Below are 12177 nucleotides of genomic sequence, written 5' to 3' on the forward strand. Positions count from 1 at the left end.
GCCGCCTCGCTGGAACAACCTGGGGAGCCTCCGCTAAGACGCTGCGAATATCCACTCAAGCCCTGGTCTTCTCTGCAGCCGAATACTGCGCCCCAGTCTGGAGCAGAAGCCCTCATGCGAAAAAGGTCGACGTGGCTATCAATACCTCCCTTCGAATAATAACTGGATGCTTAAAGCCTACCCCTGTGTCCCTCTTGCCAGTCCTTGCGGGAATAGCACCGGCCGGCCTCCGACGGGAGGCTGCCACCCTCGCCCTGGCCAGGAAGGCACAAAAGTATGACTGGCACATCCTGCACCACACCACAATAACTCCAGCACCTCCAAACAGACTCAAGTCCCGCCACCCCTACAACATAGCAGCTCAAGAGATGCTCAACTCCACCTCTGAGGACATCTCCAGAGATGCATGGTTGGCAGCAGCTTGGAAGAAGGAGTGGGTGTCAGCCGGGCCCTCCCGAATCCACCGTTACATCTGGGACCCAGGAGATGGCACCATTGGAGGAGACGACCTACCGCGCCGGCAGTGGACCACTCTAAACCGTCTACGAACTGGGGTCGGTCGCTTTAAAACCACGATGAAGACGTGGGGCTTGGCGGACAGTGCGGCATGCGAGTGCGGTGACCCTGAGCAGACCGCTGTCCATATAATCACCATCTGCCCCTTATATAGACCACCCTCGGAAGCCAGCCTCTTCGACCTAGGACCAGAGATGCGGGCATGGCTACACGACACCGAGTTGGACATATAACGTTATACGAAAGAAGAAACTATAACGCAGGGCATGTTTTGGAGATGTAAAAAGTCTCCAGGACCCCAAACAGAACATGAAGGGTTAAAGGTCACGACAGGCGTCAGCAGAGTGAGACACTTTGCTCTGCGAGCGGCACATGAAGAAAGCAGGAAGCGACATGTTGTTGGCACAGGAGGCAGCATGACGTGCGAACACTAGAGTCTAACCTGCAGGGGAGCATCAGATCCTGACTAACACTGCATGACAATCTCCTTCACTACAAATTACATCTATTTATTTTAAAGAAAGAAAATGTGAAGGATATGTCGAAGGATTAGCTTAGTGTGTAGCCGTTTGTGTCGTCGGCTGGAGGTGGAATTAGCTTTCTCCATGCCTGTGAGGCTCTGGATCACCAGCCTCCAACGCACTGCTTTAATTAAGCCCCCTTCCCCCCTCATCACGGTTTCCTCCGACCACGCTTACATTCAGAAACACGCCTCGGATATCTCTCTCTTTGTCTTGCTTTGGTCTTTCACCTCCACCTCCTGTCGCCATGCTGACCACCTGTGAGACTCCTCGCCTGTCCTCAATTAACCATTTGTCATTAGGAGCTGAGAGATAAGCGCCACCTCCGCTGAGCCAGTTGTTAAGTCTTGTCATAGTTGTAAATGGGTTTCATAGACTTTAATTGCGACTGTCACTTTCCACTCGGTTGACGTATCGATCGGTGACAGCGATGAGAGTTGCCGTGGCGGCGGTGTGGGTGTACAGAGAGCAGTGAAGTTGTGAAGAGCTCGGCTGTTCTGCACATTGGCTCAGGTTTAACTCGCTCTTCATGCTAATGAGCTGCTGCTATGATAAGCTCGTGAGCATATGTTCCGCTCTCCAAGTCATTGTAATACTTCAAAGGTGCTTGGCTGGTATTGTTGCTTATTATGGTAATGAACATTCAACCTGATAATGGGTGCTTTGGATCCACAAATAAAGGAATCTGCTGGAAGTCAAGTAGCAGTTGGCGTTTACATGTGGATGTGTTTCCGTGGATGTGTGTTGCTAAAGTATCTGGCTTTCTCTCTTGGTGGTGTGTGATGTGTGTGTGCAGGTACTCCAAGCTGTCAGACCCAGCTAACTGGCTGAAGATCAACAGGACCAACGGGCAGATCACCACCATGGCGCTGCTCGACCGGGAGTCCATGTACGTCAAAAACAATGTGTACGAGGCCACGTTTCTGGCGTTCGACAATGGTAAGTCCGGTAAGTCAGGATGACTGTGTGTTGTGACACTTCGATTAACAGTGCTGCACGTTCAGGGCGACATACAGTTAGGGAGGGTATCGTTAGGATTTGATGGATACTGAAACTACTTCTTGATGCTGGTATTTATCCACACTCTTATTGATACTTTCATCCTTCATTTTTGTGCAAACAATTAAGACATTTTATGGTGAAATGATTCAATAGCAGTTTTGTTTTTCATAAATAAATGTATAATATAGTCCTTGAGCTTCTTAACACCAAAAAGTAATAGATGAAAAAAACGTGAAATAACATTTAAGAACAAGGATTTGGGATAGCATCTGTTTTATTTAGCCCAACCCCAAAATCAGAATCAATTCCTCACTCAACAGTTTTAGTTTTTGTATCTCATCCCTACATAGAGTTGGCACTTCTTTGTCACATCAGCAGATCAACGCATTGGAAAGATAGCCAGTAGTTTTACATCCCATTAGAGGAGTCCTTTAATGCCCCTCACTTTTCGAATAGCACAGGGTTACTCAACTTGCTTTGCCAAGGATCCACTTTTGCAAAATGACTGGATACCAGGCCCTCTGTCGGGGGGTACAGGGGACCCTTCCCTGCCACTGGTTTTTATTATCAAGCTCCATTAGTTTGTTTTACAACACATCAATCATCATCTGACTGATAGATGGAAGCTGTCGCATTTTTTCATCATCATTCATTATCCACATGAGAGTGCAGCACAGGCTACAGATGAAGGGAGTGGGCATTTAGGGCCACAAGATAATCACAAAACATATTGTCCGGCATATTCCTCACATTAGGAAACATAATGCATTATATAATATATGGGTTTACGGTTGGCCTGTGAACGATGCGATTGTCCATTGGCTGACAGTCATCCACCACTGAGCCCAGCATGGTGATTTAAGAGCCCGGCCCCCGTAATCGTGTCCTTAGCTTCAGGGAAGGTGTCGTGCTGTTACTTTCCATAACAGTGTAGCATTACTTGCTTGCATACAATGGGAAATGTCCTTCTTAGCTGTTACAAAAAACAAATTAAGATATTTCTACACATTGTTACTTTTCTCTATCTGACAAAGACTCATCGCAATTTACAGGAAAGCTCCACAAGAGGACTGAACTTCGCTTCATGAAGCTCATTGTGAAAAAAGGCCAACTCCCTTTTTAACATTATACTAAATCGTTTTGTGGCCCAAAGCTTCACAAATGCAGAGATATTGTAGATTATTAGTGAGGCATTTGATGAATGGAGGTTGTATATGTTAAATACGTCGAGCCGTGTTGCTCTCCACTCAGATTCCCTGTCGACTTCAAATGAGTAAGGGGGCGTTGTGTGCATATACTCTCGCATGCGTAACATACTGCACATAACTATGCGTTGACCTTCACTGCCCTCTGTGTGATACAAATAGATCTGTAAATGAAGGTCTTTAGTTGTTGCAAGCTGAGGAGATGAAGCTCTATACATAGAGGTGCTCTCTGTGGAAGTGGGAGGGACACAGGTGTTTTAACTCCACAGAGGAATGAGGGATCGGTTGCCCCGAAGCACACCAACTTAAGCTCAAAGTGTGTCCTCCCTATTGATTCGGGAGCCCAGTGTCAACAAAGGGGATATATTCCACTTTGATTGAAATTCTCTTTACTTATTCTACTCCAGCAAAGCGAATGTAGCAACGAAGCGCCCGGCCAATCATAACCGACAAGACGGTCGATGCGCCTTGGGGCCCGGGGCAACAGACCTTTACACAGTTGATGCTCCAAGCTACTGTGGGGTGTGGGGGGGGGAGTTGAGAAACAGCCCTGATGAGCTCCTGCTGTAAACTCTACACATGCTGCATTGCATCAGGAAGTGTGCTGGACTCGCTGACAGCCGTAGTGCGGGGGAGTTGTCAACTGGATATCAAGGCCACAATATATCACTGCAGTCTGTTTGCTCAGCAGAGCAGCACACTTCTTCAGCCGTAGTTCGGGGATCTTAAGATCAGAAGTGGTTTCACTTCTCCAGAACTTATCGAGGTTTTCTGTAACTGCCACAGTCTGTTCACATTGTCCAAAGCTGACGTGTAATGTATTGGCCTTCTTTCAGAGGATTGGTATGACTGCATATAGTCCCGTGATCCTCCCTAGCAACAGTCTGTTATCCTTAGCAGCGAGCGTTTTGTGAGAATTAACAACCTCTTGAATGTCCAAATTGACCAATCAGAAAAGCAGACTGCTAATGTCATCAAGTGTTATAGAAGTCCACCATTACTCATGCAGAAGTGATGTAGGTTGTTTATAGCCCACAACTTGCTGAGCAAAACGTGTTAAGTATTATAAACTTGTTTTCACCACAGAGCTTATGTTCAGCAATAATCTCAAGTCTGACGAAAGAACCCCATTGGCTCTTAGTCAAGGGAACCAGGGCGATGCTAACATCTGAAATGTCCTAGAAAACCATCCCAACAGTACGCTATTCAACAAAAAGAAAGTTTTAATATCACTTTCAGCACAAGATATGTAATACTTAACCTCACACTAGAGGTTATCCTCATTACAAATGTTTCCATGTAGCACAGCTTGAGAAACAACTTCCTGTTCCCGTCTCTGAAAGCAGGCGGAGCACTTAAAATAAAACAACTAGACACTTATTCCCAGCGCCTTGTCGTACAGCACCGAGAGCAACAGGAACGGTGTGGCAGAAAAACAACATTTCTCCTTCAGTTATGTTCTGTGATCCGAGCACATTAGAGATTTGCTGCTGATGCATAAAACATCACAAATGTGTCGCCCAACCTGATGCTTCTGTTCAGGCCCGGCACTCGTGAGAAACCCTGAATAAGTTATGACGAGCTTGTGTTGCTGGATCCACTGAAGGGTTAGCGTTTGAGTCATTTTCCCAGTGGGCTTTGCAGAGCGCAGATAACAGCAATCTTTATGTGAGTGTGTCCCCTCCCGTACGCGTCTCGCCTCAGCCCTTTCAGAAAGCAGCCAGCTCTAAACATAAGGAATAAAAAATGTATGTGTCCTTTTTGTTTGTTCTGGGCGCTTTGTAGAAATACACATAGAATCGCCCCTCCATTCAGCAGTCAGGAAACGAAGCTTATGTCTACACAATTGTTTCTTTGCCACATTTTCTCCCTTCCACACACAAATAAGTAAAAAAAATCGAATTAAAATTGAAGGATCGTAACTCCATTTTGTATTCTTTCCTTGCTCCATCTCCAATGTTCCTCCTTCTCTCCTTATCTCCACGCTATTATCTCACCATCTCCTCCTCTGATCTCGTTTCCTTCAGGCTCGCCCCAAGCCAGCGGGACAGGAACTCTCCAGATCTACCTGATCGATGTGAACGACAACGCCCCGGTGCTGGTGCCCCGGGAGGCGCAGGTGTGCGAGCGAGCACGCCCCAACTCCAGGGTCAACATCACCGCCTCAGACGCCGACGCAGACCCCAACGTGGGGCCCTTCGTCTTCGAGCTGCCTTCTTTTCCCGCCAGCGTTCGACGCAACTGGACTATCTCCAGGATCAGCGGTAATGAAACGCCATACGTCGTCTTTACCGCCGCTGCCATTCTTACTCAGTGTGAGAAAAAGTTTTTAGAGAGTACTTGTCCATGGACAAGTGAGTTTGGCAATGTACTTGTCCGAATACATTTTTCACTTGTCCAGAATGGACAAAAATTGGGGTCACTGGAATCTTCTTCTTCGTCATCGTATTTTACATTTTCCCACGGTTTTTACGATACCGCTAACGTAAGTGAGCGGTAAGCTTTTAATGCATCACACATAGGGTTGGGTATCGTTTTGATTTTTTCGATTCCGGTTCTGCTTTTCGATTCCGGTTATTTTTGGTTCTCGATTCCGGTTCTTTGAGAGGGAAAAAATAAGTCCCATGACAAACTGGGAGAAAAATATATTTATGAAAACATTAAGTCAAATCTGTATTCCTATTTACAAATCACTTCATACTGTTGAATTTCTTACGGTTATTGAATACAATTATATAAAAATACTCTCTGCATTGTTTAGTTAGTTCTAAGTGGTGCAGTTTGAGAATGTACAATTGGCCCAGTGTCCTCTGATGCTACACTGCAACCTGCCTGTGAGACAGAGTCCAACCACACATGTCCAACACATAGGACAAAACCTAATAATAATACATTATATGTATAGCCTATAGGCCTAGCGCTTTTCTACAACTCAAAGACACTTGCACGCTTACACATGTCCTGCAATACACATGCAGCAGTTGCCCAGCTGCTCACTGTTTGTAAAAGTAAATAAATAGTATTTTCATTTCAATAATGTACTTTCTATACCCTGCTTCATAAACAATACTGACATCCCTGTGCTCCTCCGAGTCTGGGGGTCCGGGGATGTGAGGACAGCGCGAGGACACAGACAGGGAGGCTGCTTCACTTCATAATAGAAATGGCGGACAATATTAACAACATTAACGCTTAATAACCTTCATTATGTGTTAGAGAAAGAACATAAGAAAGTTTGACAAAGATGAGGCTGTTAAACGGGCAGCGGATCTGCTGTGTGTAGAAAGAGAGAGAGAGAGAGAGACGCTGAGCGGCACCGTGCAGCGATCAGCTGATACGGAGCATAGAGAGAGCTGCAGTCCGCGGGGCTCGGCCTCGCCTCCTGTCCTCACAACTCTTATTAATCCCGGGACCGGACAATTGTTATTTGATCCTACTCGGAACAGAGTTTTGCTTCCCAACCGGCCACTGTGCTACACTTCCCGCCGAGCTCCGCCCCTCCCCCGTCTAAATGTACAGAAAGCGGCGAGATGCATTTCCTTAGTAATCGACAAGCAGAACCGAAACTAACATTTCTAAACGAACAATGGCGGACACGGACAATTTGCGAATGAGTTCTGCCTTTTGTAAACTGAATGTATCAATAATTTGTCAATAAATCAGGCCGAAAAACGTCACTTGTCCGCCGGACAAGTCAATTGAAAGATCTACTTGTCCGATATTGTAAATAACACGTCCCGGACGGTGGGACGTGTACTTTTTCGCACACTGTTACTGCAAATAGTGTTTGCCTACTCTGGCGATGTTACATTTAGGATGATATATTCAGCATCTCCAGCCGAATTAAACCATAAACGTAACAGATGGGAAGCAAAAGCCCTCAGCAGAGTAACTGGAGACATCAATCAGGGGACCGGGGATTGCTGTAAGCTGCGAGAGAAGTCCAAGTTTAACAAAATGTCTCGCAAAGCTCACAGTGAGAGACGCGGGTGCCATCCAGTGTTGACGTACGATCTATCGCTTGTGACAAATGAGATCCATTCATCTCTCGGTCCCCCGAGCAGCCGATCTGTCACTAATCCACCCAGATGGATGTATCACAGCAGTTGTCTTGAGGACAAATCTGATCACATACCTGGATCCGTCTCCCACTGAGACTCTTGTCTTGGCTGGGCTGAGTGAAAGATGCTGAAGGTTTTGCGTTCTGGGTGCTTTTTGTTATATATCTTCACTGCCTCGTTCATGCACGTCAGAATGATTACTGTGCGGTTTGTTTGGTGGCAACTTTTATTTGGCGTGTGGTTTTCTTGAACCTCCGCACATGGCGACATGATACACTGCAGTAAACAAAATGTGAGTACACTGTCTGATCTTATCATCCCCTTGTTCTTCTTCTTTCCCCTCCTACTCACTTCCTTCAATGTCCCCCTCTCCCCCGTTCCCCCGTGTGTCTTCCATCCCCAGCTGATTACACGCAGCTGAGGCTAAGGATTCCTTACCTGGAGGCAGCGGTGTATGAGATCCCGATCATCGTGCACGACTCGGGGAACCCCCCTCTGTCCAACCGCTCTCTGATCCGAGTCAAAGTCTGTCCCTGTGATGATAACGGGGACTGCAGCGCCACGGGTGCGGTGGCCGCTGCCGGCCTCGGCACCGGCGCCATCATCGCCATCCTCATCTGCATCATCATCCTGCTCAGTGAGTGAAGCATCAAGCCTGCATTGCATCAGTATGCGGCGCACCACGAAACCAACCTTTCTGCTGTGTTTCCCCCAGCCATGGTTCTGCTGTTCGTGGTGTGGATGAAGCGCAGAGAGAAGGAGCGGCAGGCGAAGCCGCTGCTGATCGACCCCGAGGACGACGTCAGGGACAACATCCTGAAGTACGACGAGGAGGGGGGCGGAGAGGAGGACCAGGTAGCGTTTGAAGACCATAATACAGGGGTGTCAAACTCAAGGCCCGGGGGCCACATTCGGCCCGCGACTTCATTTTATGTGGCCCCACAAGAGCTTGCAAAGAATATAATATGTTTATTATACGGTTACATGCTACAGAAGCACGTTGCCCATAAACTACATGTCCCACAATGCATCTCAAATATGACTTTTCTCAGAATTTGCCTTTTTTTCTTCAAAATATGCATTTTTTCATAGAATTCCTTTTTCTCAGAATTAGATTCTTATTTCAAAATGTCACTTCTATTTCTTTTTTCTCCAGAATTTGGCTTTTCTTTTTAAATCATTTTGGGACATACGCACTGAAAAGACGTTTTCAGACGTAGTTAATTATGAAGTTATTACCCTATCCGATGATAATCCAATGCAGAGGCAATGATGTAATATAATACATTATTCTATATATATGATATATTTATATATGTATTTTTATATCGTCTTAAAGTTACAACCGGCCCTTTGAGTGTAACCATAATGCTGATGTGGCCCGCGGTGAAATTGAGTTTGACACCCCTGCTACATCGTTAACAAAATACATAAAAGGCTGTTCACCCGCAGTGACCTCTTTGAGAAACAACGTTTTAACTTCTTCTGTTATAGAAGATCAGAAATGTATGAATCGGTAAGATTAGATAACTTCATTAGTGCTTCTGTGGGGAAACTAGTTTGGCCATGCACAGTGAAATGCAACCAACATGTTCCAAGAGGACAAAAGCACAGTTAGTCAGCCTGCCACAACATTAAAAACAATGTCATGTTTCAATTAATTATAGCTGCAATTTAGAATTTCAACTCATTATTTTCTCATTATTGTCAATGCAATGTCTTAAAGAAGGTGACAGATTGTTTGTTGTATTCATCTAGCAGTCCAAAGCCCATACGTGTATCATATATCACAGAGAGTGTTTGGTATTTTGCTTTAATGAAGAAGATTTCTCTTCATAATAATTCCTGATTCATTGCCTGTCTAATTGAGTTTTGCCACTAAACTACTAAATATTTACAGCAAAGTGTACGTGAGGCGTCTAAAATCATGATCGATACACCGGGTTATATATCAGATGTAACTTTTAAACACCCAGCTCCTTGCAATCAATTAATGTGATGTCACAGAAAACGAGTTAATCTACCAACATCGTAAAGTGAATTGTAAGTTCGGACAGCATTGAGAGAGAGAGAGTCTGCAGAGAATGAAAGTGAGTTGGACAATAAAAAGTTTTCCGAGGGCCCTACAACTCGTGCCTTGGATGAAAATGCTGCCTGCTTGATGTTCAACTTTTTTCACACAAGAAGCCCCTCTACCTCTCAGATATAGCAATATAAGTTTACGCCTACTGCACACCCCCTCTCCTTATCTCATAACATTTGCTCAATTTAACCTCCAACAATGTTAGACTCCAACAGCTTTGATTAATCCAGAAAAGTATTATTAATTATGCCATTTTATTTCTTGCTATTTTCTAACACCCACACTCACCACCATCAGATCGCTGCCGTGTGTGCTTTCACTCTAAAGCTCCTCTGAGGTTTAATACCAGACAGGCAGAGTGTGTATATCCCCAGGCGTTTCAAAATCTGTACCATTTCTGGCTCGCAGTACACTTTGTACTTCTTAACATCAACTTCATATGTCGAAAATTGCTTTTTGAGCATGTCAGACTTTTTCAAACAATAAAACACCAGGAATTGTGGGTAATTCCCTCGGGCAAAGACAGCAGCAGTGCAGATTTCCAAAAGGGCTCAAAGGTCCAGCAGAAAGCCCTGCAGCAGAGCTTCGTGCAGGTCAGCCCTGAGACCTGCACACATAACAAGAAGGCACATCAAAGTGTGTGAGGGTGGACAGAGGAGAAAGTGTGTGAGGGTGGACAGAGGAGAAAGTGTGTGTACCAACTTAGAAACTCAGCAAAGCACAATGCGTGTACAGCGCTGTATTTAGAGACAAAAGAGAAAGGTTAATAAGGGTATAGAAGATCTGATTATGAACACAAGTTATAAAGGATCAGAAGTAAAGGATGAGCCGTCTCTCAACCCTCCCTCTCTCTCTGGGCTTCATGCAGGACTACGACCTGAGCCAGCTGCAGCAGCCCGAGTCTTTAGAGCACATCATCAACAAGACGGCGGGGGTGCGCAGGGTGGACGAGAGACCCGTCATCGCTGAGTCACAGTACCCCGTCAGACCCAGCCTGCCCCACCCTGGAGATATCGGAGATTTCATTAACGATGTACGTACAAGAATGGACGGAGAGTGTTTTCATGTGATGTTGCCGTGTCCGGAGCCTTCATCGATGTGACTCATACAGAGGTTTGCACAACGTAAAGGGGTTCAGTGTTTCTGTTCCCGTCAGCAGGGCTACTGCTCAAAGTGTGTGGGCCTTGTGAACAGCTCAGCTCAGACCTTGATGGAGCATTACAACCCTAATGGGTGGGTGAGCAAGATGAGACGAGTTGACTGCATCCTTTACAGTCTGGCCACCTGGACCTGTGAAACGTAATCATCTGGGTTATAGTGTTGGTGTACAATGGCTGGCCTGAAGCCAATGTTGCTCAAATGCCTCGCTGATGCAGTATATAGGGCCAGCCACACACAAAGGGAACGCTGTAACTGCACAGACTGGATATAATAATCGAATGTAGCCACCGTTACATCACCCAGTGGTTAGTGGACTACCACTTTGAAGAGTGCTGTTCCGCGCCATCTTGTTTTTCAGAGCCAGTGTGACCATATTTGGATTAGTATGGATCTGAAGAACAGTTAGGTTCACTAAATTACCAGCTTACGTTAGAAATAGCTGTCTCACTTAGTTGGCAAGGTGAATCCATAATTCCCTTAACTGTAAATCGGGATGCTAATTTGGATAGCATGGTAGCATAGCCTGCTTTACAGTGTTGCTACGGTAACCATAACTTACAAAATGAACATCACACTCTATTGAAAAGTCTTGATCCAATTCAGACCATAATCAAATCGGGGGATAGGGGTACTAAATCAAGAGAGGTAGGGTCTCATAGAGTTCTATGCAATCCGAGCCTGGCTGTGAGAACCAAAGCAGCTTCAAGGCTCTTCCTCTGTGGCTCCGTTCAGACCCGCATGTGTTGCTGTCGCTGTAGAGAGGAGGTTGAATATATTGAATTCATGTGTCTGTCCTCATGTCTCCAGGGTCTGAGGGCAGCGGACAACGACCCCACAGCCCCTCCCTACGACTCCCTGCTGGTGTTCGACTACGAGGGCAGCGGCTCCACCGCCGGCTCCGTCAGCTCGCTGAACTCCACCAGCTCAGGGGACCAGGACTACGACTACCTCAACGACTGGGGCCCTCGCTTCAAGAAGCTGGCCGACCTCTACGGGGGAGGGGACGACGACTGAGAGCGGAGCGGGGGCCGGGGGGGGGGGGGGGGGGGGAGGGAGAGGCGGGTCGGTTGAATGGATGCTCCTCGAAAAACCACTGGCAGGGGCCACGAACACCACGCAGTGTGAGGAACAGACCCTCACACGGCTGCGTGGTGTGCTCACAGCGACCGAGCTCACAAACATGAACTCCGCTGCAACGCGACTGTATTCTGGCTTTATATTTTGTAGTGGCGAGTTTGTAGTGTGACGTTTTTGTTTTGTTTCTTTTTGTCGTTCTCTCACCGCGCTGGACCCGGGTCTCTGGGGACGAATCAAGGCGGTCGTGAGAGACACGAGGAGTGACTTTGTGCTTTGATTTTTAAAAACGACACCATCTCTTGCTTTCGTCTCACACTGAAGAGAATGTTTGTGGGAAGACGCTCTCGACTCCCTTTCACTCTGTCAACTTGAATTTCCTTAGAACAGAAGCACTGTCATTTTATAAAGTGCCTTTTGTGCTGTGTTTTTGTATCAGACTCCTGCTATCTCAGGATCGGTTGCCATTCGTGCAGTACAGTGGAGGCGCGCTCTCCCCCCCCCCCCACACCTCTCTGCGCTCCCCCCCCCCCCCCCCCCCCCTCCCTCCTTCA

At 46.5% G+C, this 12177-nt stretch overlaps 1 protein-coding gene across 2 annotated transcripts in view; it reads left to right on the plus strand.

Annotated features, from left to right (window-relative positions):
- cdh4 (cadherin 4, type 1, R-cadherin (retinal)) overlaps positions 1-11570 on the plus strand; it is a 227031-nt gene extending 215461 nt beyond the window's left edge. The window contains exons 12-17 of one of the 2 annotated variants that reach the window (XM_034082081.2): positions 1834-1985; positions 5272-5508; positions 7709-7942; positions 8021-8160; positions 10257-10421; positions 11357-11570. In XM_034082081.2, coding sequence (XP_033937972.1) covers positions 1834-1985; positions 5272-5508; positions 7709-7942; positions 8021-8160; positions 10257-10421; positions 11357-11563 — 1135 coding nt within the window. In that variant the 3' untranslated portion in view covers positions 11564-11570. The remainder of the gene's footprint in view (positions 1-1833; positions 1986-5271; positions 5509-7708; positions 7943-8020; positions 8161-10256; positions 10422-11356) is intronic. The other variant, XM_034082082.2, reaches the window with a different exon arrangement.
- The last annotated feature ends 607 nt before the right edge of the window (positions 11571-12177 follow it).

Source organism: Pseudochaenichthys georgianus, chromosome 5 (genome assembly GCF_902827115.2).
Source record: "Pseudochaenichthys georgianus chromosome 5, fPseGeo1.2, whole genome shotgun sequence".
Lineage (NCBI taxonomy): Eukaryota > Metazoa > Chordata > Actinopteri > Perciformes > Channichthyidae > Pseudochaenichthys > Pseudochaenichthys georgianus.